At 52.4% G+C, this 26,449-nt stretch overlaps 1 protein-coding gene across 5 annotated transcripts in view; it reads right to left on the reverse strand.

The window, feature by feature from the left end:
* Positions 1-8,005: 8,005 nt before the first annotated feature.
* The window catches only part of BDH1 (3-hydroxybutyrate dehydrogenase 1), a 41,659-nt gene continuing 23,215 nt past the window's right edge, over positions 8,006-26,449 (reverse strand). For all 5 annotated transcript variants that reach the window (XM_025876333.2, XM_025876323.2, XM_025876352.2 and 2 more), the window contains exons 5-7: positions 16,362-16,503; positions 10,013-10,165; positions 8,006-8,798 (exon numbers count right to left, since the gene is read on the reverse strand). In XM_025876333.2, coding sequence (XP_025732118.1) covers positions 8,329-8,798; positions 10,013-10,165; positions 16,362-16,503 — 765 coding nt within the window. In that variant the 3' untranslated portion in view covers positions 8,006-8,328. The remainder of the gene's footprint in view (positions 8,799-10,012; positions 10,166-16,361; positions 16,504-26,449) is intronic.

Below are 26,449 nucleotides of genomic sequence, written 5' to 3' on the forward strand. Positions count from 1 at the left end.
TGGGATAATGCATATAAAGTGCTTAACCCAGGGTCTGGCAGTTAGGAGTGTTCAATAAGTGCTCATCACTATTATTATCAAATGTGGCTTCCTGCCCCCATGTGTGTGCAACAGATTCCCTATCTTCTGTCCATCAAGGACCTACGTTAGTTAACTTGTGGTTTGCCTGCAAAGAAATAATCCCCAAATAGTGGTAATGCAGAAAAGATAGAAGTTTATTTCTTCTCTCATAAAATCTAAATGGGTGGCTAAGGGAGGAAAGTGGTTCCCCAGTGTCTGGGATTGAGACACTATCTTGTAATACCACACATGGCCTTGACCTCATGATTCAAGATGGCAGCATCCAGGTTCCCACCAGACAGTCAAGTGAAGGGATAAAGGAGCCAAAGCGTGCCTATTAGTCAATCTCTTAAGGAAGGTTCCTGAAAGCTGTTGTACTACCATTGGCCAAAACATAGTCACATGACCACTTCTAACTGCAAAGGAAGCTGGGAAATGAAGTCTTTATTTTTTTAGTTTAATTTTATTATGTTAATCACCATACATTACATCATTAGCTTTTGATGTAGTGTTCCACGATTCATTGTTTGCGTATAACACCCAGTGCTCCATGCAGAACGTGCCCTTTTTAATACCCATCACCAGGCTAACCCATCCCCCCACCTCCTTCCCCTCTAGAACCCTCAGTTTGTTTCTCAGAGTCCATCGTCTCTCATGGTTCATCTCTCCCTCCGATTTCCCCCCCTTCAGGAAATGAAGTCTTTATTATGGGTAGCCATGTGCCCAGCTAAACATTGATGGATATAGTCCTACAGAAGGGGAGAATGGATATCAGAGACTTGTAACAGTTTCTGCTCCAAGCCTCTTGGTTTGTCCAGGCCAGCTAGGCAGCTGGGAGCCAGGTTCCTAAGCACTAAAACGCAGGGATGGGAGCGTGCTGCTTTTCCTCAGCCACTCCCCATGGCTCAGTCTGCCCCTGAGAACCTGGAACTGGAACTTAGCCCTCCTGCCATGGGTCAGAGAAAGTCCTGTCCTGTTTAATGACTTCCCACACCCTCCCTGGCCTCAACTCAAAAGGCAGGAAGGCTCCAGGAGAGGCAGCTGACTGCCCCCTCCTGGCTAAGGGGGGGACACTGAGCAAAGCAGAGGTTCTGAGGGGCTAAGTGGCATAGCAAGCAGGTGGGCCTGTCCCACGCGTCTCCCCTAGGTGTGAATGCCCAGCCAAGTGCCCTGCCTCCTGATCCTGCCAAAATCCTCTTCACATGACCTCTTTCAGGAAGCACCTGTAACCTGCCCTGTCAGAAGTCCCCTGTCCCTACGCTGGGCTCCCACACATGGTTGTACACCCAGTGTAGCACGGGCTGTCCTGAGTGATGGTCAGCTCCCCTACATTGGTGCACAGCCCACCTTGCCCCCCCACAGCTGGGAGCACCTCCAGGCTAGGAATGAAATCTTACCACAGATCCCTTGCGGCCTGATTCTAGATAGCACTTAATCCTCAGAATTTAGATGCCGAGGAAGAAAAGACAGGAAGGAGGCCAGGCCTGGCTAAGGCGTAACTGAGAGGCAACAGCAAGAGCCCAAACCCAGGCAGCTGCGGGCAGGAAGAACTGCACCGTCCTCCTCCCCGAAGCCGAAAGGTTGGGATGATCCCCCTGGGCAGTTCCAAGAGTTGGCGCTTCAGAAAATACCCCCTTCTCTGCCTGGGATGCCCTTGTTGCCTGTACTTTAGGGCCAAAGCCCTTCTGGCCAATAATTCCTTAATCCACCAAGCATCCCCTTCAGGGATTTCTGGCAAGGAGGTGATATAAGGCTGTTGAGTTTGTTCTGTGTTTAGCAATCGGAAGGGGGTACTGGGAGGAGGAAGTTTCCTCCTCTGCCCCAGCCCCCAGAAGGAGCAGGGTGAGCCAGAAGGAGGGCTCTGGTCGCTGTGGTTCAGCCTTGAGTGTTTCCCAATTTCTGTCTCTGGCCCTGAAACATCCATGGACGAAGGCCTATGCGTTTCTCAGAAAGGCCAAGGTGGGGATGGGAGAAGGTTATTTAGGCCCCAGCTACACTGACTGCCGTGCCTCCTGCGTCTCTCCCCCGGTGCCAGGCGCCAGGCTGCGGAAGTTCCACATTCATCCAATCTATGTAACAGCCTTACAGGAGACCCACTATCACCCCCATGTAAGACAGAAAGAGCCCAAAGCTGGGAGAGGCTAGATTACTTGAGAACATTGTACAATTGGACGGTTGCAGAACAGGATTCAAAGTCAGGTCTGTCTGGCTCCAAAACTTGTGTTCTTTCTGCCCAACCTTGCCCAGAATGAAATTTCCAACAAGGCCTTTTCTTTCCCATCCTCTGACTGCAGGGTCTCCGAGGTCCTTCCATTTCCAATGGGACACCACCAGCAGGCTCCCTTCCCCAGGGGTTGCCAGCTCCAGGACCCCCAGGTTTGCTTCTTCTCTCTTTGCTTTCCCAAGAGCATCTCTTTAGTGTCCTATTGTATTTTGTCGTACACTTAGCTTCACAGAAGATAAACACCCAAAGCTGAAAACTCCAATTTGTCACATTCCTCCAAGTGGTGTCCCCTCTTCCATGTCTGTGCTTAGCCTGAGCATCTGATCCAGTTCCGTCTTCAGCCTCCAGATCATGTGCCCAGCCCCATGTGTCTGAGCCCCCTGCCTAGCCATTCTTCAAGTGGTCCCAGCACTGTTGGCATGGCTACCTTATGTCTTTGGCATTTGGACAAGGCCCAGCCATGCTTTTCCAGGGACATTCACTTTTATGTTTCCTTTGAGAAAGTTGGGGACTCCCCAAGTAGGGAAGGATCCCTGGCCTTTCATGCCCACCCCCCATCTGCTGTTGCCTGGGGCTCCAAAGTTATGCAAGGAAGAAGCCAAATTAGGTTGTGTGTGGATTGAAAATGGCTATACTTTTATTCATTTCTGGTAGAATAAAGCATTTCAGTTCCTCCTCCAAATCATGGCACCTGTCGCCCTGGGTTATAGTTTCAGGCTTCGTGGGCTAGCCTGGGAGCTCTGGGAGGGCAGTGGGCTGCCTGCCATTGGACACTGTGTGCCCAGTACAGGGCCTGGCACAAAGAAGAGGCTCGATTATTACAGGGGGCACTGACCACAGGGCTGATCCTCTGAATATGGGAACACGAGGGGCATTTGGGTGATGACCAGCAATTGCTCCCCCATTCCCACCCAAGTCCCCTGGAATCACATCATGCCTTCCGCCAGTTCCTTCCATTGGAACCAGTCTGTCGATCCTGCCAGCAGCAGGGAAGCTTTCGCTGCCCTTCACTACATCACTAGTGCCTCGGGCGTGGCCTGCTGCTCTTCACCCTATTTCCTCTAAGGTGCCCGCAGAGCCTCACAGAGCGCATGCGTTCTCACCCATCCAGCGCTACGCTTTTTCTTCGTTTCTCATGGCAAATCCCACGCCACTTGGTAGACCTTTGGTCAAATATGATGAACCAAAACCTCTGGCTAGAACACAACAGAAGTCGGAGGGAGAGAGGCCCCGGCAGGGTAAACAACCCAATAATGGACCGGGAGGCTGGATGGCCTACAGAGAAGGGTGCCCAGAGCTGTCCGCCAAGCCCACTGCCGTCATCAGGGAGCAGAGTTGAGCCACACTGAGGCCCTGAGAACAACAAGCAGCATCTCCGGAAACCGGGGTGGCTGCAGCAGACGCTGAGAGGAGCGGCCCACCCACTGCTATTTCGGAAGGAGCCCGGTGTGGTTACTCAGTGCGCTGGAATTAAGCTCATCTGTAACTTGATAAGTGGGAGCAGCCTCACATTTTACAGAGTAATTAAGTCTGAGAGAGCAGAACAAGGTGTTTCTGGGCCCCAAGATCCCCTGAGGTGGGTCCCCATTCACGCTCTCTCTCCTCTAACACATGTCCATCGGTGCTGAGACAGGACGGTCCTCAGCCACGGTTCCCGGGGAACGCTGCCTGGCCCTGCTGTCTCCAACCCTCGGGCCTTCCCCCGGGCCCAGGCCACTGGCAGAGCCCACAGACACAGTGGCCACAGCTCCAGGGAGACGCAAGGCCCAGCCTCCCTTCCACACGGCTCTCTGTAAAACTGTGGGCTAGGACAGAGTTGAGTTCAGCCCTCCCCTCATCAATCCCTCACAGGCTACACGGCCAGCCTCTGAGTGGGCTCCAGTCCAGCTCAGGGGCCCTGATGGGGAGACTGAGGCAGCCTAGGAGTAAAGGAAGGGGCCCCAGGGATGGAAGCCAGGCTCTCCCACTTCCTGGCCCAGTGGTCTTGGGCGAATCACTTCACCTCCCCGAGGCTCAGTTTCTCTATCCGTAAAATGGCAGTAGTGGTCCCGCCTAATTCATAAGCTGTTTGTGAGGAGCAGATGAAAGAGGAGTCATGAGTGCACTTAGGAGTGAGGGGGCCCATGTGTGAGAAGTTGTCAGCATTTCACTGAAGGTCTTAAAACCTGTCTCCAAGTTCTTGCCGCTGGAGGGGACACAGGTGGTCATTCCGCCTCGTGTGTGTCATTAAGAATGAAAGATGGGATAACCACAGCTGAAACCTCCTGTGCAGACAGGAGTATGGAAACCTTGTCAAGTGAGGGACCTGGGCTCTTGCACCTGCTCTGGCCATTTTCAAATACCTGATGTTCTGTGCAGTTCTGGGTCACAGCCAAGTGCCAGAGGAGTTAGGTTCCAGGTGGTAGATTTCAGCTCAGTCTTTGGATCAATTCTCCCTAACCAAGGACATGCTGTCTCAGGAAGTAACGAGCTCCTTGTCGCTGGAGGGCTTCAAGGCTTGGCCAGCTCCCGGGAGGCTGGGAGTCAGGCTTGGTGGTGGTTGGATCCCCTTTCCCTCTCTGAGGTTCTGGGAGTCATAGCAGCCTCTCCCGGTCTTAGTCCAAGGTCTGGTCCCTGGTCCCTAGCCCGGGAAGGGCTCACCCAGTACGTCTGAAGGGCCACTCACAGACCAGCTGCCTTAGCGCACGCACATACCAGGAGGGCCTTATGATGCTCTGGGCTTGCCTGTTTGGTCTCCAGCAGAGCACCAGGCCCCACAGCTCTCCTTGTTCCACAGCCTTATCTGAGGACCCTCCAGCCTTGTGCTTCTATAGCCCTCCAGCACTTTGGGAGCAGTTATAGACTCTGTCTCTGCCCAAGGCTGGGTCTCAGTGTTCCTAGAGCCTGCCTTCAGAAAGGCCCCTGATGGAGAGCAGTGTTGGCCCTGTGAAGGCACATTTCCTCCTGCTGGCACACGAACGGGTTCCCCCGGCCTCCCCTCTCCCACAGGGGGCCGGGAAGGAGGGGATGGATGGCTCATGTGGCAGCACACTCTGTGCTTGTTACTGTGTATATGCTTACAGATTTTTCTCACTGTTACATAATTGAGGTATTTTTTCCCCCTCCTTATTTTAGATCCTGGTGCCATCTGCCCTGCTTTTTATGCATCGCTAGCTCCGGGCTGGAGGTTAGAGCTGGCTTGGCCACCCAGTTCTATCCCTCCCTTGGCAAGAGACTTGGGGTAATCGGTTTCCTTATGTGTAAAAGGAGATAGTAACCCCCCCCCCCGGCCTCCCTCCCAGGGCTGCTGTGGGACGCCGGGGAAAGGCAGCGAACTGGCTGTGTAAGGCAGCCAGCACCACACAGATGTGTCTCTAGTCATCTGGCAGCCTGAGCCTGGTGCCACCCAAGCGGAGGGAGCCTCTGCCTGCTCATGTCTGCACCTGCAGCAGATGAGCTGCGCAGAGCTTTGCAGAGCCAGGACCTGTGTGAGATACAGGAAGCGAAGAGGCCTCACAAGTGGGGAGTCTGGCAGACCCCCTGCCACGGGTAGCCGACACACGGCCCCAGGAGCCTGGGGCAGGCAGGGCCAGGCTGGCCTTGCACCTGCTCGCAAGCCTCTTGGCCCCAGGTGGCATGGTAAGCGCCCCCCGTCAGAAGCATCTTTCAGAGAGCTCTCACCCAGCCTCCAGCCACCAAGGAGAGTACCCTAGAGATCATGCTCCTACCCAAGGTGGCACCTGTGCACGCCATCTGTACCCCGCAGAACGGGAGCCCCCTCTCTCCCCTCACCCCTCATCCCCACCCCAAGAAGGGGCAGCTCTCTGCTGACAGGCAAGCAGGGAGGGCCTGGGTGCCAGGTTAGTTCCCAGGGCTGTTGGGGTGAGGTGATGGTGAACAGCACCGCTCAGGAGACTTTTGTCACAGATCTACTGTGACACTGGGTGAGTCACTTTCCCTCGTTGGGTCTGAGTTATGTCCTCTGTAAAATGGGAACAACCACCTCTGTTCTGCCTACTTCCACATCCCTTGGAAGGATCAGAACTAGACCTGCACCCACGTAGGCTCCAGGCCAGCAGAGTGAATTTGGTCATTTAATTGGCATCGAGATTATCTGGAAAGAAGGTGCTCTGGGTTTTGCAGTCGCTGGGGTACAAATAAAACTCAGGGCGGCCCGTGGGCCGGTCTAGCAGTCCTGGCCGAGTCCCGGGGACCTCTGCAGAGGAAGACGTGGCTTGTCCAGTGCTCGGGAGCTTGCCCCCCCTTCCCTCTAGTTCCTGGGTGTCCACACACACGCGTAACTCCAAGTGTTGCATCTGTCCCTCTCTCAAAAAATCGAGCATGGAAACAAAGTCTCCAAAGCTGTGGAAACGCGACTCTGAAAGGTCAGCACTGTGAGATTCAAAAGGATGTGGCTGCAACGTGAACACGATGGCCCTCGGATGTCCGGCTCTGGGCTCCGGAGGGCTTCAGCCCTGCCGGCCCAACCCGGCCTCACCTTGCAGACAGCGGGCTGGGTAGGGCGCCCCTGATTGAAGACAGAGGGGACCAAAGCCCATAACGCAGGCTGAATTTCCTCCTTGTGAGGCCCCCTGTTCCTTGGCAAGGCCTGAGCCCAGAGGCCAGGCCTGGCTGCCCAGCTCTTCTGCCGTCTCCTGGAGCCAGGCTCCACGTTTATGCCAGGCAGCGACTTGCAGAGCAGGGATGCTGTTTCTGAAAGGGTCTTGCTCTTTGTGCCCTGACTGGAAGGTGGGGATCGGGAACGCTCTGAGACCTCAGGCTTGGGTGGAGGCAACCGAGTCGGGAGCAGAGGCCGCTCGGGCTGCAGCAGAGGCAGAGCGCCCTCTAGCGGCAGACCTGCCCCTTCCCGGGACAGGCGGAAGTGCCGGTTTGGTTGGCGGGGCTGGCGCGCAGGACCGCCTGCAGCCACCTGGGGGCGAGAGTGATGCCTGGTTTTGGTCCAAACAGCCAAGCTCTGGACAATTGCAGGAATAGCAGCTTTCAAACCCAAACCCAAGAAGGGATAACACTGACTTTACCTACCAGTGACCTGGGTTCTTAATTAAAAATAAGGCCACAGCAGGAAAGCAAGCATGCAGTAAAGGCCCCCCTGAGCGCATGCACGTGTGTGTGTGTGTGTGTGTGTGTGTGTGTGTGTACCACATGAGACAGGCAGGGAACCTGGACCTACCCCAGGTGCAGGCTGTACCATGGCTCCTGCCAAGGATGCAGCGTCAACATGGTCCCACCTCAAGCAAAACTCAGCGGACTCATAACAAGCAAATCAACCTCTTAGCCAACAAGCACCTCTACACAAGTCCTAAGAGAGGTGGCAGAAATCACAAATGGAAATTTCCAGAATGTCCCCACCCCTTGATATTGCTGGCTCTGGGCCACACACACAGGCACCATGGACATGCAGAGGGGTGCACAGAGGGCATGTGGTGTGTCTGGCTCAGGTGAGGGTACAGAGCTCATCACAGGATCCTCAGATAACTGGATCCAGAGCAGCCCTGGAACGCACACCATGAAGCGTTTCTACAGTGGTGGCAGAAACACATAACCTGGACTATGTGTCAACAACAAACGGTTACTCGTGTACCTCTTTGGGCCACACATTCTTCACGTTCAAAAGAAAAAAAAAATATCTGTTCTTTTCACGCATGAGGCTGGTTTAAGGATCAAATGAGATAAATGTTTGAACAGTTGTTTGGCTTTAAAACGTAAAGGATTCATACTGTATTTAATAATAAATCTGTTTTTAATATAAACGTGTCTTCCCAAACTCTCTGTATGAAGTCAGCCTGGGAAAGATGGATGCACCGTGTTTGCCCAGAGGTGTGGGGAGCCTGCCCACCACTCCTTACGCTGACTGAGAAGGCCCAAACCACTCGCTGTGCACACAAGTAGGGCTGGCCTATCCCCTCTGGTGAATGCTACAACTGGTGGTAGGTTCTCCTGGGACTGTGGGTAATGCACAAGTAGGTACTCAAGAGGTAACTACCCAAGACCCTCCCTCCCTCCGCCTCTCCCTTCCCTCCCACCAGAGGCCAGTGGGAAAGTCTTCAGTGTATGTAGATCCTGTCGGACACCGCTGCAGGCAAGTGGGTCATGACCTGCATTCGAAGCCACCAGTAGTAGTCCATGGGGTGGTAGCGAGTGTAGGGGCTGGCAGAGGTCAGAGCGTGGGTGACAGCACTGATGACAGGGGATGTGTCTGTGGAGCCACTGTTACAGTAGGTCTCCATCTTGGCGATCTTCTCGTCAAAGTACTTCCTGCCGTAGTCCTGGCGCACCACCTCAGGCAGCTCATCCCACATCTTATTGGCAATGGCCTGGATGCGCTCAGGGCTGTAGAGGCTGGTGGCGGCGATGAAGTTGCCAGGTTCCACCACGCTGACCTTGACGCCCAGCGGGTGCATTTCATAGCGCAGGCAGTCAGAGAAGGCCTCCACCCCGAACTTGGTGATGCAGTAGGGGGAGCGGGCCGGGTTGGCCATGCGGCCCAGCATGCTGCTGATGTTGACGACGCGGCCTACAAAGGAAGACAGCAAACTCCTGCTCAGGAGGCACTGACTGGTCAGGCAGAGGGCCTGGGGCCTGGCAGGCTTCCAGAGGCCTGGCTGGAACCTGGCCTCCTGGCCCTGACACCTGTTTCGATGCCTGAACTACCCAGGGTCAGGGGGCCTTCTAATTCATAGTTGAGGCCAGCTCAGGCCCACATGGCCAGATTTTCCCTGACTGTGCCAGGCAGGACAGGGGAAGAGAAATGAGCAGGCCTGCATACCAGGAGGGCACCGTGTAATGGGCAAATCGCTAGCACCCACTAGGGCTCTGGCTGCAAGCAGGCCAAGCCAGGGTTCTGAACCTGATTTCAGGGTTAGGACATGTGGACAGAGTCTTCGGCACTGGAAGAGAGTGGTGACCTCAAGAGGCTTTCCACAGGCCCAGCCCCAGGTACTGGGATGGAGGCGGAGCCCTTCCAAGTAAGCCCAGGCGGACCTGGGACCTGCTTGCCCCGGTAGTGCCCTCAGGAAGTGAATGCATGGCCCCATCCTGGGCACCGCGGGGAGACACCTTTCAGAAACCTCTAAGTTGGAAGTCACTGGAGGGTTGGAGTATTCTTCTAAAATCCTACAGCCGCTCTCAGGGTTCGTTCTATCATTGCTGAAACTTTGGGGTAGGCCGTGTGGGTCATCCCTTTTTGCCATCATCGTTCGCTATCTGGGGAGGACATCTAGATCAGTGCCTTCTTTGGCTACCCAACATGGTTTGAGAGTTTTGTCTGTTTTCTAAATTTCTAATCTTGATTATTATTATTATTATTTCTATATTTCACACTTTACCACAACTGTGTTATTTTTTAACCGCGGCATAGTAACCCATAGAATGGATATGCCAAAGCTGACTTAACCGTGCCTCTCTCTATAGTTGGTGTATATACACACAGCTCGGTGCGCAAGGGTGGTTATTTCTCTAGATTAGGTCCCCAGAGTGGGGTGGCTGCTATAATCTTTTAGCCTTCGAGATGGCTGACCTCTCAGCTGCCCTCCTTTCTGAAAACCACACATCCCTTTCCATCCGGCTGGCCAAGGCACCTCCACTTGCCACCATCCACAGGACCTGCACAGCCTCCGAGAGTCCTGTGCTCAGCCTCACTGAGGCATGGAGGTTGGCTCTGCTGAGACCTCTTTCCATTCTAAGCAAAGAGGAAAAGGTGGGACAGGAGGAAATCCCTTTCCAACTCACCTTTGGCCCTTCGGATGAGGGGGAGAAAGGATTTTGTCATCCGCACCGTGCCCCAAAGGTTCACTTCCGCCACTTCCTTGTAGGTCTCCATGCTGGTGAACTCGACTTCTCCGAAAGTTGAGATGCCCGCATTGTTAACGAGGCCCCACAGGCCTGGACAGGATGCGACAGAACCACGGTCACCACACACGCTTGGCCTCAGACACCATCAGCCTGCAGCCCATGCCCCTCTCCGCTTTGTCCCCAAAACTTGCTACTTCTTGTCCAAGGCTCTCGGGACACTTTCTGGAATCACCAAGAATAACAGGAGAGAGAGAGGCCTACGGTGCTGGCTGTGACCCTCCCTTAAGTCTAAAATGTCCAATTACTATCTTGCTTCTCCCTGCATAGACTCTCTGGACCCACCATGACCCAGCCCTGTGTCGACAGCCTGGAGTCCCACCTCGGCTCACTCAGTCCCACTGGCTCCGTGCAGTCACCTCCCCTCACCCTGCACTGTGTATTCATTTCTGCCTCCGCACCTTCGCTTGCCTTTGACCTCCAGCCAGAAGCCAGGAGAACCTCAGGAGTCTTCCAGGCCAAGTCTTCTCTGGAGGACCACGGAGGGGACCCAGTGTCCAAGGTCTCACAGCAGTTAGAGGCTCAGCTAAGACTTGACCTCAAGTCGGGCCCCAGTCCTGATCCATCCTGAGACCCTCCTCACCATGACTCCATGCTCGGATCTTCCCCTCTCTGAAGCATGCACTGTTTGCTGGTTATCACCGGTGAGCCCCACGGCCCATGTGTATATACCTGGTCTCTGCAGGTCGAGAACAGCCCTCAGCCTTGTGTGGTCCCGGGTGGGGTACAGAGTTGGAGCAAGCATACACGCCCTGAGTACACTTGGGTGGACTGTTTCCTGTAAGACCAGCTAGGGGACAGCTGGCTTCTGTAGACTCAGGGAACACTGGTGCTAGAAGGATCCTCGGATCCTCACCACTATTTTTACAGCCAGGGAAGCAGAGGCCCCGAGGAGGAGGATGGCCTCAGCACGCCCGGCAGGTCAGAGGCAGAGCTGCATGAGGGAAGGAGGCCCCGAGGAGGCCACCTTGCTTTGCAGAGCCTCTGAGTTCACTCTGCGGGGTGTAAGGACTGCATGGGCTGCAGCCTCAGGGCAGAGCTGCCCTCCTGCCTGCGGGAACCCTGGCCCCGCTTCGCTTTCCAAGTTAATCATGGAAATGAGTTTGTGTAAATGACAGAGTAATTGGTCTCTAGCTGCTTTCCTTCCGTGTTACCCAAATTAAAGCTTCAACTGACCTCTGGTGCCTTCTCCTTCAATTACGGAGAATTAAGGACATTTATTAGGGAAGGAAATTGCTGGTTAACAAAGTGCTCATGAAGCTCTCACTCTCACTCCCCACAGCGGCTGAGCTGAAGCCGCAGGCCCTCGGGTCTCACCAGTGACCTCGCGGTGACATGGCCACTACAGCCCCCACCCCGCAGACCTCCCCGGGGGTCTTCACCCCTCTCTTCTTCCCGGGAAGAGCAGGAGGCCTCCCACCACCTGCCGAGGCTGACACTTCACCCTCCACCTTCCAAACCACAAGCCATCACTCCTTGTTCCTTTTTCATGCAACTTCAACCCTTTTCTTACCCCTGGCTCCCTCCCTCCAACATTGTACACATCAGATGCTCAATAAATGTTTGCCAGATGAATCAATTGTCTACAAATACCATGTCTCAAGATCCTAAAGAACCTCCTCTTTACCGTGTTACAGCCTCACACCACCGTCTGTTCTCCTTCCCTCCACCACCAGGCTTCTGAGAACACAAGCCACACCCTCCAGACCCCATTTCCCTGCCATTCTCGGTTCCAGCCCTGTTGCTGTCCCACAGTGTCTGGGGTGCGACATCCTAAGGATGCCCCATCATCCCTCCCTCCCATCTTCACTCACTTCACCCAGTATGCGCACTACTCATTACTCTTGACACTCATTCCTTCCTTGGCATTAATGATACCCAAGCATCTCTTGCATGCCCCCCCGCCCCGACCACCCTTCTTCTGCCCGCCCCCTAAATACAGGCATTCGTCAATGTCCTAGACTACCTTCTCCCAAATTACACTCAGTGCCTAGGCAGCCTCGTCTTCTTTATGTTCATCGAAATCTCCAGCTGCTTTGTGTTTGATTCACACAAGACCGTATCACACCTTAAAATACACAGCTGTGGGGTTTTCTTCCAGCTAAAAACTAATTACATCTGACACTGGTATCCAAAAGAGTGTAACTGAACTTGACCTGTGAAAGCACATCGTTCCTGGATTATAGCTCTGCTGACTTGATAAGGAGTAAGAGTTTGTGGACCTAGGAGCTCTCTGGAGTCCCCAGCCAACATTCCAAATAAACTCACAGCGAACATTCCTGCAGGTCTGAGGGACGGCTGTTTTCCTGCAACAGCCGCAGCGCATCCAGACGTCAAGGGTGCCCGTGTAACCCTCGGACTCATGGCTCTCTCCCGACTGCAGTCTCCTCCTGACGGTCACTTTCAGCTCAGTGCCCCAAGGTCGCCCCCCCACATGCCAGCACGGCGAGTTCCAGCAGCCCCAGCCCGCGCCTCACTTTCCTCCTCGCTAACAGACCCCGGGATGCTCTCGCTTCTCCCCCATCTGATGAGAACTGTTAATACTACTGATCAAGATCAAAAGGACAGTGGCCAGGCCCTAGGCTAAGCACTCTGCGGGCATTCATTCAGATGCTAAGTTGTCCCAGGTCTGGAGGACACAGCTGAGCCTCCAGGAGGTGAAACACCTTGCTCAATGTCACTCAGCTAACAGGGGGACAGGATGGAATTTGGACCCAGGTCTGTGTGAGGACACGGCCATCATGCTCGACCCTGTGCTGTTGTTGGCTCCCTCTGCCGTGTCATAGAATCCGTGTCTTCTTTCCTCTTGCCACAGCATTAGGGTGGGTCCTTGTCATCTCCATCCTGTATCACTGGAGAACTTCTCCCGGGTCTCCCTGTCACAGCCTCTGTCCTCCACCTCCATTCCGGTCGGCCCCTCAGCCAGACTCCCCTCCTCTGTCCGTCACTTCCTGCTGACGATTCCCTCCGTAGGGGTGCGTGAGGCCTCCTTTGCCATGCTTCTTGTTCCGCCCTCTGGAAGGCGGAACAGCTGGCCACTCCTCTGCCTCGTGGCCTCTCCTGGCTCTGCTGAGCTCCCCATCCCTCAGCCTGAGGACAGCTTTTGCTGATATTCTGCCCATGTTCCCGTAGTGGTCAGATCTAGGTGTGAGCACTGGATGTGTGAGCAGGGCACTTTTCCCACTTCAGAGATAGGCAAGCTGAGGCCCACACAGGGGAAGGTACAAACCCAAGGTCACACTTCTAGTAAGAGGGTGCAGCCCACAGTAAGTTCAGTCTTCTCACTCCCAGACTGAGGGTGTCCCAGATGTAAGGCAGGGTCTTCCTTCTCCATGGCCCAATGTCCCCAGTGCTGTAACTGTTCTGAAGGGGTCCTGCCATGAAGTCACCGACTTACATCTGGCTGGTGTCCAACCACAAACTCCTCCTGCCAGGTCATACCTTCACTGGTGCTCAGCACACTCCCAGGCATACAGCAGGTACTCAATAAATATCTCCTGACTGTGAGGTTAAGTGATGGTTTCAAGATCAGGTGTGCCAGTTGGCTCACTCAGCCTTTCGCTAGGGTCGGGGTGGGCACTGCCCAGATGTCCATCCAGTCCCTCGGAGCTCTGCTGGCAAGTGCAGGGGCTGGTGGCAGATGGCTCACCTGCTCTAATCAGACAATCTCCTTCATCTCCCGCCCCCCACCCCCCCGAGGCTGGCTGCCCCGCTCCACAGAGGCGGGATGAAAGGCACCCATCTCGCCATCAAAACGCACACTCTCCACTTGTCTCCTGGAAGGATCCTGCCTGGGTAGAGTGAGTCAGAAGTGGCCACCTGCTTAGGGACCCCAAGCTGGTCTGAAAGCTCTAGAAGGGCGCCACGTGGAGTTCAAAGACAGCATTGCCAGAGAAGGGGAGAAGAGCAGCCGCTCTACGGGGACAGAGACAGCCCTTGGTGGGGCAGGGGTGGGGGCCACAGGGAAGAAAGAGAGGTGGAAGGAGAAGCGGGGAGAGAGAGACCTGGACAACCACATGTCTGACAGATTTCTCATCTTTTTCAGACCTAAAAAAAAAATCTTCAAATCTTTTTCCAGAAAACGCAGCATTGGGTGAGTAAGGTCATGCTGTGGTTTATCAACCCTCGCTGGAATGTGTCATGTGGAAAAAGGCAGCAGGGAAAAGCTTATGCATCGGGGTGGGAGTAGGGTTTGAGCTTAGTCCCAGGGCAGGGGGGGTGAGCGCCCCCCCCCTTGTGGTTCCGCTCAAGCGAACTGGCCGGACCGATATGGGGAATGGAGGTGGTTCTGTCCTGGTGGCAGGGGACCGGGACCGGGGTCCCGAGCAGCCCCCAGCTCTGGTCCAGCCCCACTCTGTGCTCGGGTCTACAGCGGCGATCTCTTTCCATGGCCATTTTAAATCACCACAGACCCACAGGCTGCCATGACGGGGCTTTATGGCGCCGACTGCGGCTGTCTGCCTGCCTCCTGGTTGATGAAGGCGGGCAGGAGGGCCGAGGCAGGCTGTACCTCCTGAGCTGGGAAGCACCCCATGGGACCCATCCTGCCTTTCCGTAATGGGACGGGAGCCCTGGCCCTGCGAAACAGATGTGCAGTGAGTGAGGGAACTCACAGGCCTCTCCTCCGAGACCAGGGCAGCCTGCGAATGGCCGGCTTTGGAGGTGGGGGCGGCCCTGGGCGGACAAGGGGACGTCAGTGACAGGCTGGCAGCCCGAGCAACAGCTTCTCGGCACAGCAGCTCTGAGGCAGCCGCTGGGAGATGGCAGCCTCTCTGCCTGGCTCATGAATGCTCAGCAGCGCCCAGCACCGGCGCAGGGGGTGCCCTCTCCTCCCCTCCCCGCTACCAGTGCCTGAAGTCACCACTCAGGAGAGATGCCCCGCCCACCTGTGGGGAAGAGAGAACCCTCTCTGCCTGGTCTGCAGGGAAGCTCAAAGGTAAACGTCTGAGAGGAAGCAGGTAGCCCAGAATGCACCATGGCTGTGTGCTCCCTGAATGGGGTCTCCTCCCCTCTGTTGAACAGAGCCCCTCCCACCAAGGCCCCTCCATGGGCTGAACTGGGAGAACACCCGAGTCCTTATGTTACTGGAACTTCCTGCAGCATGTGACCCTGTGGGCTACTGGCCCTCAAACTTTTTGTTCCTTCGGCTTCTGGGGGCACAGTACCCAACCTCTCTGCCAACTGCCTCTCCCCTTCTCCAGCCCCTGATTGCTCACGTTCCCAGGAGGCACACCTTGCATCTTCCCCACTCTAGCCTCACCTCCAGCCCTGGACGTCTCGTCTCCACCCAGACATTCCCACAGGGCATCCCATGGGCACTCCGCATGCCTCACCCTGCTCCTCCGGGGGGGGGGGGGGCCCCCGGTGTCAGGAGAGGCCTCATGCCTCTCCCTCATCCCCCGCATGCATGCATCACCAAGTCCAGCCAGCTGTGTCTTCCCGGATCTGATCTCTCCTCATCCCCAACACCTGCTGCCCTTGTTCAGGGGTACTCCCGCACTCATGCTCTCCCTCTAAATCCAGCCTCCACACTGCTACCCCAGTCCCCAGACCGACAGGTCATTCCCCTTGGGAAATCTACAGTGGCTCCCGGTGTCCTCAGGAGAGTGGCCATGGACCCCAGGCACTGCCTGACCTCCCTCCTCAACCCCTCAACCCCCACCACCTCCACCAGACTTGACCACGGACTTGTCCGCCAGCATACCCCGTGTGCTTCCCACCATTGTTCCTTCTCTCCCCTACTCCTGGAATGGCCTTCCTGCACCCTGCCGTGATCTGCTCTCATTAACAGGCTCCCCACCCCACCCAGGACTGGGCTGTGTCCCTCCGTCATGTGCTGCTTCCTGAGAGGGGCTGTGGAGATCATCTGGGTTAGCCCCCCAGTGAACCGTGAGGTCTTTGGGAACAAGGACTGTGTCTTGGCCATCTCTGTGTCCCCAACACTTGGCCCAGAGTGGGCATTCGATGAGCATTGTCTGAACTGACCTGCCCCCGTGCTCATCTATTCACCACCCCTAGAGATTTTGAAAGCACCTCTGGCTTTACTTCACATTGCCTTATTGCATGGGTGTATTTAATTTAACCCACTTCCTCCCGCTGTGCAAGAAGAGCTTCAACAACAGGGAAAGCGGACTTTTGACAGGATACTGGCAAATGGGCGGTAGTGTTTAGGAAAGGTGCCTTCGGAACGGCTGGTGCACTAGCCCTACTGCCCCAGCGGGCCCCCTACCTTTCTCAGGGTCCTCCAGGCTCGAGCGGACGGTCTCCACCACTTTCTCCACCTCCTCACTTTTGCAGACATTGAGCTGGACAGTTCTCAATCGATCACTCTTCAAGCTGTCCAGCTCCTTGACTCCAGCGTCTCCTTTGTCCTGGGGAGGAGAGAGTTGCTGCTTCAACCACCTCCTTCCCACCCTGCCTCCAGTCGGAGGACCAGGGCCAAGGCCTTGCCAAAGCCTGGGGCTTACTAACAACTAACAACTGCAGGACGGGGTCTCTGGAGACCTACTGGGGCTGCTCAAGCAGCAGGTGGTTCTATTCAACCCCAGGACTGATGACAGATCAAGCCAACCCAAGTGCCACAGACACAAGCCCCCAAGGCCTCATTGGCGGGAGGCTTTCTCTAAGCAAAGGTTGCGAAGTCAGTACCTATCAGGGCTAGGCATGCAGGTGTCTGACAACGGGGGTGGGGGGTGGGGGGGGTGGGCTGGGAATGAAGCATGTGGCTTCCTCTCCCCCCCCTCCTAGCTGCCGCCCACATGGCTATGGGTGTAACCCAGGCTCGCCAGATGCTCAGATGTTTAAGCTAGTAATTAGGATTTCCCAATTTTTTAAGTGTTGGCAACTTACTCACATTTAAAAAAGAAACACAGTGTAGGCCAAAGCGCATCCACAGGCCACATGTGACTAGGGGGCTGCCAGCTTGTCACCTCTGGTCTAAGCCACAGGCCTGTCACCACCAAGATGGTCAGAAGTCAGAGCAGGCTCTCATTCCAGTCCCGTCACTACCCAGGCTTTGTGCCCTCAGGTGCAAGCAACCCTTAACAGGTGCCCAGTTTTTCCAGCTTAGAAATAAGTACATCACCACCTGTCCTGACCTGCTCAGGTTAATGGAATGATGGAGTCATCTTTATTAAAAACCTGTTAAACTATACAGTGCTATGTAAATCCAGGTATTATTAAATATGAGAAAGGGTCACTCACTCAGCAAGCATTTCTTGGGCCTCCATTCTGTTCCAGCACTGCGCTAAGAACTTGGGAGACACAAAAATAAATAACTCATCCCCTGTTCTTAAGGAGGCACATTTTTGGGAAGGGAGAGGATGCATAAGCGAACAATATGGGCAGCATTTGCCACATGAAAGCTTGCAGGAGGGGAGACGGCCAGGGCAGGCCTTTCAGGAGCAGTGACAGCCAAGGCCATGGACCAGAGGGGCTCTGGGGATGGGACATTTCAGGCAGAGGTAAGGCCTCTGCAGGCAGAGCAGGGGCATAAGGAAGCGGTTGCACAGGAGGCTGGGGAGGTGGGCGGGGGTCTTCTTGGGGTGCAGTGGTGAGCTGCTGGAGGGCGTGAATAAAAACCAGCATCATTTACTGAGTGTTGACAGTGCTTCCCACTGTGCTAAGCGCTTGATATGCATTTCTCATTAGTCTGCACACCGTGAGGCAGGTTCTATTACCATATTTCATCCATTCTACGACCCATATCTTTTCCACCTTAGGGATGAGCTACAATGGATGTGAAAATCAAACACCATCAGTTATAATGTAATTGGAAGTGACTTCCTCAGTGGTGCAGGCAACAGGAAGGCATCTAGCAGGAGGACGGCAGGGGCTGCCAGGGGCTGAAGTGAGAGGGAGATGCCTACTCTCAGCCAAGGGCATGCCTGGGATACAGGTGGTACTGAAGCTAACCTCCCCAGCAAGGCCAAGAGTAGGAAGCACAAGGATGTCCGCATATGTCCACAGTGAAAAGTTCTCTGCGAATTAGGCTGAGCCTGGTTTAAGTGGTCTGAACCAGGAGGACCCCAGGATGAGACGTTTGCATCACGCCATGTCAGAGAGACATAGGAGAGAATGGTGACGGGACTGTGTCAACTGGGGCCCGAGGTTCTGGAGATAATCACTCTGGAGAGAGACCTGGGGAGAACATGACAGCGAGGGAGCTGACTGGTCCCATGCCGCCCACAAAACAGAAACAGAGGCAAGAAGTCAAATTCAGCCCAAGATGAGGAGTGACCTTCATCGTTCAGAGATGGCGAGACTGCCCGGGAGGAGCTCAGACGGTGAGGGTGGAGGTCGGGGTTGGGGCAGGGTGCGGGACATGGTGCGGTGAAAACCCAAGCATCAGACAGGAGGTCAGGCCGATCCCCAGCCCCCCAAGATCTCTTCCACTCCTAAACAGTCATCCTCTACAGGGAGCCTCCGCAGTGGTCCTGAAGAGAAGCAACATGCGTGGCCCTCTGAGTCTCGGCCCCGCCTGACACCAGGCACGCCAGCTACACCCGGAGTCCCTCTGCACAGAGCTGCCAGGTGCGAGGCTTGGTTAGTCCAAGGCTTGGCTCTGAAATCCCTGGAGGTGCCAACCTTCCCGGACAACAAGGCAGGTGTTCTATGTACAGGCCTAGAGCTCCTGCTGCAGTTCCCCGAGAGGGTCCACCAGCAAAGAAGTCCTGGGGACGACAGCTTCCAGTCCAGAGGAGGGAAGGGCTGGTGCCCACAGACACCAAGAAATCACGTATCTTGTTTGAATGCAGTCTTCATGTCGTGCCCCCTCAAGGCGCCCCCAGAGCAGAGCCCAGGTGGTCTGGGTCCCTGAGCGGGTGCTGTTGCCTACTTCCAAGAGGACAGGCACCTGAGCAACCTGTCCTCTTCGTGGCCTTTGTGAACCCTGCCACCACCTTTCAGCAACTCTCGGACTCCCCACCAGACCTCTCCTTGAGCCTCTAGCCAGCATGGAGCCCATGCCCCCGGAGTCCCCAGGCGAGGCTCTTCACCCAGCTCAGGGGGCCCACGTGAATTCAGCTTGGCACCGTGGCAGCTAAGAACCCTTCCTCAGAGGAAACCAGGGGTTCGTCCCACGGCTCACAGCTTCAGGCTCAGCATTCAGGATCTCAGGAGAGAAACCCACCTCCTCCCTTCCCGACAGATCTCCCCAGGAGTCCTCATTACTCTGAGCAGCTTCCACATGCTGCTCCTGATGGCCACGTCAGCGGGGACAGAGACTGTCAGTTTGCCTTCACCTGTTCAGAGAAAACCTTTCCTGACCACCCTCAGCCCAGGGGCTGCAGAACACAGCAGCCGGTCCCCTTCCAGATCCACCTGTCCTCAGTCCAAGGCCACACCGCCTCCCAGGCTCCGGGGTTTCTGCCCTCGTCTTCATCTGTCTTGCTGCTCGGGGACAAGCTTTCAGTCCTGCTGTGTCGGTGCCTGTGGAACTGGTTTACTGATAAACCCACTTCTTTCATTATCCCTTTACATTTCATCTGTGAGCTCTCTTTTCTACCGCTGGATGAAATTTTAGGCACTTCTTATAGTGTTTCCACACAATCTCAGATGATAGAGAGCGTCTTTGTTTGACTTAAAGAGTCCAGTTTAGTCTACTAATCAACTGACTCAAGCCCAGCCTGGTTTGAAAACCCAAGCCCTCCACCTTGTATGCAGTTTAAAGCCTGCCCTGACCCAGACCTAGGGGAGTGTGGGAAGCCCATGGGACACCAGATAGGGGTGAAGACTGCCCTTTCTCCCTATTTTCTAGCTCCTTCTCATCTGTTCCTTAATCTCTGACCTTTCCAGGGTTGGGTTCAGGGGCTGGCAAATTAGGGGGTAACACTGTAGTCTTCTGAGGCTGGTCCTGTTGTCTGCTGTTGGTGACTTTGTATAGCAGGTGCACGAGAGCTGGCCCTCCCTTGTCGTGGTGCTTTCATGGGTTCTGCAGAGATCCCTCCACTGGACACCTCCAGCTGAGCCTCTTCTCCCTCAGCCCAGGCTTCAGGGAGGCACCCCTCTGGCTGGGACCACATGGGTGTTCCTAGGAGTCTCCCTGGATGGGCACCCTTACAATGACTCCAGGGGCTCTCCCCCTCATCCACATCAGGTCCAGGCAAGAGTGTCTGGCCCGGGCAGAAGGACAGCCCTTTCCTGGTGCAGCTGTCTCTGTTCTACTTCCAGATGAGCCACTCCAGCCTCATTCTTGGGCCTCTAGACATCTTTCGGTAAATATTAACATACCATTCTGTGGCCTCAGACTCCAGGGCATAAACTGTAAGCTCCCTAATAGTTGTTTTTTTTTTTTAAGTTTTTATTTTAATTCCAATTAGTTAACATCCAGTGTTAACTAACTCAACCTTCTCCACCTCCATTTCTTACCACACTGAGGCAGATGACGGACTGAACCTGGCAGCAAGGTTGCACAGACTCTCAGCCTGTCCTGCTAGGTGGTCCGGCACCCCAAGGCAGGGTGAGGACACTCAGCATGTGAAATGGGAGCATCTCTCACACACACAAGAAACAGTGAAGAGGAATAAACCTGGGGTCTTGTAATAGTCACAGGATGGGCAGTGGAAGCAGCTAGCAAGGGAGGGGAAGAAAAACCAAGAGAGTGGGGTGTCCAAAAGTCACAAAACAAGGGATAACATGCAAGAGTGGTTTGTTTGTTAAAGTTGTGATACGTTCAGTACGATGTGGTCTGAGAAGTGGCCAATCGATCTGGCGACATGGGGGCTGCTGGCATCCTCGATAAAAGCCATGTCAGAGGCACCCTGGGCCCCCCTGGTCTGGCCCTGCCTTCTTTTCTCAGCTGGTCTCCTCTTACTCCATGAGGGCTCTGGGCTTCAGCTTCCTCAGACTAAATATGCCATCACCACCCACCACAGGGAACTCCCATTTGTCCTTCCAGATGGCAATGAGATGCCACCTTGGCCTATCAAGCCTTCCCTTGCACCCAGAGAGAGGCACTCTGTCCCTTCTATGATGCAAGATCTGCCCCCAAACCCCATTCTCCCCCCTCCCCGCCTCACTGCAGCCGCAGAGGCCTCCTGCTGTTCTCTAACACAAAGGCACACGCCCTGCCTGGGGCTCTGGCTTGACCGACTGTTCTTACCCCTTCTATCTGCAAGACTTGCTCCCTAACCCCTCACCTCCTTCCAATGTCACTCTCTCGGTAAGGTCTTTCTTTCCTCTTTAAAACCCAACACCCCCTCTACCACATTCACCCTCCACCTCCTTTTCCTGCTTTATTTTTCTCCATAACTTCAACATCCCACAGGAAAGCAATCTACTTATTTATCTACCCCTTGTGTGTCTCCCCCCTCGCCCATGTAAGCTCCACAAGGGCAAGAACCTTTCATTGAATTGGTATATGCTGTATCTCCAAAGCAGAATATTGTTGGCTCTTGTAGGTACTCAAGAGATATTTGTTGGATGAAAGAACAAATAAACAGAGGGGAGGGGCCCAAAGCCCAATCCATATGGGTTGAAAGGAAAATGGGAAGTAAATAGGTGAAACTATCCAGTACAAACAACCCTCTGGGGGTGCAGAGAAATGAGCTAGTAGTGCACATGGGGTGGGAGGTTGTCAGTGTGTGTGTGTGTGTGTGTGTGTGTGTGTGTGTGTGCGTGTGCGCGCGCGCGCACGCGCACGCCAAAATGATCCCGCAGAGAGTGAGGAGTTAATGACGCAGGAGATTAGAGACATCTGCTGGAGCCAAGCCCTTGCGTTGGCCCAAGGCACTGAGACCTGAAGCACAAGAGGAGGAGTAAGTCTAAGTAAGAGCAGGCAGAGTTTTGGGGGTACAGATGTAGCCAGAATCCACCACATGGCTTAACATCTCAGCAGCAAGCTGGAAGACTTTATCCGAGGTCTCCAGTGGCTCTGACTGCTTTCTGATTGGCATCATTAACTCAAACCTCTAGTGACTTCTGCCTCCTCTAGCTTTTGACCAGCAAAGACACACATGACACCAAAACAGTCACTAAGTAACACCAACAGACATAATCCGGTAGTCACCTTGTCTGGTATTTTAAAGAAAACACCAGTCACTAAGTCAGGATCGTGGCTGTGGGCGTAGGAGGACGTCAGAGCACCCAGTCCAACCCCCTTATTATAAGAAAGGGGCTCGGGGAGGGGAGGTGTCTGCCTAGTCCCTGGGCTAGTGGCTGACATGGGACTAGAATCCAAGGCCCTGACTCTCTCTCTCTCAAAGGCTCCTCCGCACAATTCTGCACCATGGAGTCAGGACATAGTCCCTGCATTACTGGACAAGCCAGCATGATGGCACAGGCACTGGAAACATGGAGAAGGAACTTCAAAGGCACGAAATGTTCTGTAGCATCACAGCTCCTGTGAGGACTTGTTGAAGCAAGTCCACATTATGCAGAGAACCCAACTCCAAGCGTGCCTCACCCATCACCCCCAAAACCGTTTTGAAACAAGTTTGTGCATGTATGTCAGAGGGAGTAGGCACTGGTATGGCTTTTGGGAGCAGCAGTGTGACAGACTTGAATAAAACCTAAAATCTGCACACCTTTCTAGCCAGTATTTTCCACATCTAGAAAAATTTCCCAAGAATTACTAATGAAAACCAGCAAAGATATGTGTAAGAATATTCACTGTGGCTTTGATTATATTAGCAAAAGTCAGAAATAATGTACACACATACATTTTAGTTACTCTGGGGCAAGAGACTGCAGTAAAAATACTTTACTTTTTGGGCGCCTGGGTGGCTCAGTTGGTTAAGCGACTGCCTTCGGCTCAGGTCATGATCCTGGAGTCCCGGGATGGAGTCCCGCATCGGGCTCCCTGCTCAGCAGGGAGTCTGCTTCTCCCTCTGCCCCTCTTCCCTCTCGTGCTCTCTATCTCTCATTCTCTCTCTCTCAAATAAATAAATAAAATCTTTAAAAAAAATACTTTACTTTTTTACATCATCCACTTCTGTCTGATTTGAATCTATTATAAATATGTATTACTTTCATGATTCAAAAGAAGAAAAATTAAAAGGACAAATAAACCCTCTCTGACCTGAAAATATGTTCAAACTGTGGCAATGCAAATTACTTTATTATTTTTGTTTGTTTATATTATTGAAACTTTTACATTGAACAGGTATTATTTTTACAGATATTAAATCTAGTATAAAAACAATTCCTTCTCAGGACTAAATCGGAGGGGGAGACAAACCATGAGAGACGATGGACTCTGAAAAACAAACTGCGGGTTCTAGAGGGGAGGGTGTGGGGGAGGGGTTAGCCTGGTGATGGGTATTGAGGAGGGCACGTTCTGCATGGAGCACTGGGCGTTATACACAAACAATGAATCATGGAACACTATATCCAAAGCTAATGATGTAATGTATGGTGATTAACATAACAACAAGAAAATTAAAAAAAAAATTCCTTCTCTGGATTCTTACTGCCTTCAAAATAAAGAAAAATACCTCATCTACAGAGCAGAGACAGCAAATTGTCCCAAACGCCTATTCTTCCCTTCTTCTATAGCAGTAGAACCCCTGATTTTAAGCAGGGTACATAATGTCCCAGAATATGAACTATATTTCCCAGCTTCCCCAGGGAGAGAAATTTCTGAGTGACGCCCTGTGGTGAGGTTGCACAACTCTCCAGACTGGAAGAACCGTCCCCTATACCTTTTGCAGCCTCACGTCCCAGGGCTTCCCCTCAGACACCCTAAATTCCACTTGTTGAATCGCAAAGGATCCTCAGTCTCTACCTGGGACAGCATTACTCATTCTCCGTGACCCAGAACGAAGGTGACCTCTGTCACGCCAGACTCAATCCCCTCCTTCTACGCACTCTCATTAAACACCCCACACAACTCTGAGAACCCTCTTCACTCTAACTCTTCCGGGTGAATCTGTGCATGACGGTCCTTCACCACTGGACAGTGAGCTCCCTAGATGCAGGGACCAGGTAATATTCTTCTACAGCACCTATCAAAGGGGCAGGCACATCATAAGCATTTGGCAAATGGACGAGGGAATGGATGAATGAACAAAGCTATGAAGAACAAGTGAGACTACAGATGAAGAGAAAAGGTATGGACTGTTTTAAGCAACAGATGAACCAGCTGTTCGGAAAGCAATGAAAAAAAACAACTACAAACGCCAGCCCAAGTCCAGGGTAGTCCTGGGATTAAATACTCAGCTTGAAGTAGGATTCTGGGAAGATGGCAGAATAGAAAGCAGCAGGAATCACTTTCCTGCTAGATCACTAGACAAGTGCACTCATCTGGAACTCTGGAGTCTGTTGAAGAGATGAAAGGCATCCAAATTGGAAAGGAAGAAGGAAAATTATGTTTTCAGATGATAGGATCTTATATGTAGAAAACCCGAAAGATTCCCCCAAGAACTTATTGGAACTAATACATGAATTCAGCAAAGTAGCAGGATATCAAGTCAACACACAAAAATCAGTTGCATTTCTCTACACAAACAACGCACAACCTGAAAAGGAAGTTACAAAATTGCAAAAATAATTCCATTTTATTCCAACAAAAAGAATAAAATACTTAGGAATCAACTTAACCAAGGAGGTACAATGAAACTATGAAACATTTCTGAAAGAAATTAAAGAAGGCAGAAATAAATGGAAACACATCCCACATGCGTGGATCAGAAGACTTAATATTGTTAAAATGTAGATACAACTGAAAGCAACCTGCAGATTTAATCCCATACCTGTCCAAGTCTTAATGATGTTTTCTGCAGAAAAACATATCCTAAAATCCTTAGGAAATCTCAACAGACCCGAAAGAGCCAAAACAATCTTGAAAAAGAAGAACAAATCTGGATGATATAGATTTACTGATTTAAAACTTTCCACAAAGCTACACTAATCAAAATAATCTAGTACTGGCATAAAGACAGACACATGGAACAATGGAATAGAAGAAAGAGCCCAGAAATAAACATTCACATATACGGTCAAATGATTTTTTTTAAAGATTTATTTATTTATTTTGAGAGAGTGAGAATGAGAGAGAGAGAGATAGTACATGAAACGGGGGAGGGTTAGAGGGAGAAGCAGGCTCCTTGCTGAGCAGGGAGCCCGATGCGGGACTCGATCCTGGGACTCCAGGATCATGACCTGAGCCGAAGGCAGTCACTTAACCGACCGAGCCACCCAGGCACCCCGGTCAAATGATTTTTGACAAGAGTGCCAAGACTATTCAATGGGAGGGAAAGGACAGTATTTTCAACAAATGGTGCTGGGAAAACTGGGTGTCCACATGCAAAAGAAAAAAGCTAGACCCTTACCTAATACCATATACAAAAATTAATTCCAAATGGATCAAGGGCCTAAGTATAGGACCCCCAAAAGTAAAATGCTTAGAAGAAAACAGGACAAAAGCAACACAACTTTGGATTTGGCAATGATTTCTTGGATATGACATCAAAGGCACAGGTAACAAAAGAAAACATTGGCAAATTGGACTTTATAAAAATTTTAAAATTTTGTACATCAAGAGACACTACCCATGGAATAAAAAAGCAACCTGTAGAATGGGAGAAGATATCTGCAAATCATATATTTGATAAGGAATTAATATCCAGAATATACAACCCCTAAAATTCAGCAACAACAATAAAAACAAACAATCCAGTTTAAAACTGGGCAAAGAACTTGAATAGACATTTCTCCAAAGAAGATATATGAATGGCCAATAAGCACATGAAAAGATGCTCAATATCACTAATCATTAGGGAAATGCAAATCAAAACTACAATGAGATACTACCTCACAGCATTAAGATGGCCACTATTAAAAAAAAAAAGTATTGGTGAGGATGTGGAAAAATTGGAACCCTTGTGCCCTGTTGGTGAGAATGTAAAATGGTGCAGCCACCATGGAAAACACTATGGCAGTTCCTCGATTAAAGACAGAATTATCATGTGATCTAGCGATTCTACTTCTGAGTATATACTGAGAAGAATTGAAAGCAGGGTCTCAAAAAGATATCTGTACACCCATGTTCATAGCATCCTTATTCACAATAGCTAAAACCTGGAAGCAACCCAAGTGTCCAATGACAGATGAATGGATAAGCAAATGGGATATACACATGTAATGGAATATTATTCAGCCTTAAAAAGGAAACATTCTGTAATATGCTACAATAGGGACAAACTTTGAGGACATTATGCCAAGTGAAATAAGCCAGCCACAAAAAGACAAATACCATAAAATTCTACTTATATGAGGTACTTAGAATAGACAAATTCCTAAAGACAGAAATTGTAATGGTTGCCATTGGGTGGACAGAGGGGGAAATGGACAGTTATTGGGTATAGAGTTTCAGTTTTA

Source organism: Callorhinus ursinus, unplaced genomic scaffold (genome assembly GCF_003265705.2).
Source record: "Callorhinus ursinus isolate GAN/ISIS: 27379988/994484 unplaced genomic scaffold, GSC_fseal_2.0 scaffold1, whole genome shotgun sequence".
Lineage (NCBI taxonomy): Eukaryota > Metazoa > Chordata > Mammalia > Carnivora > Otariidae > Callorhinus > Callorhinus ursinus.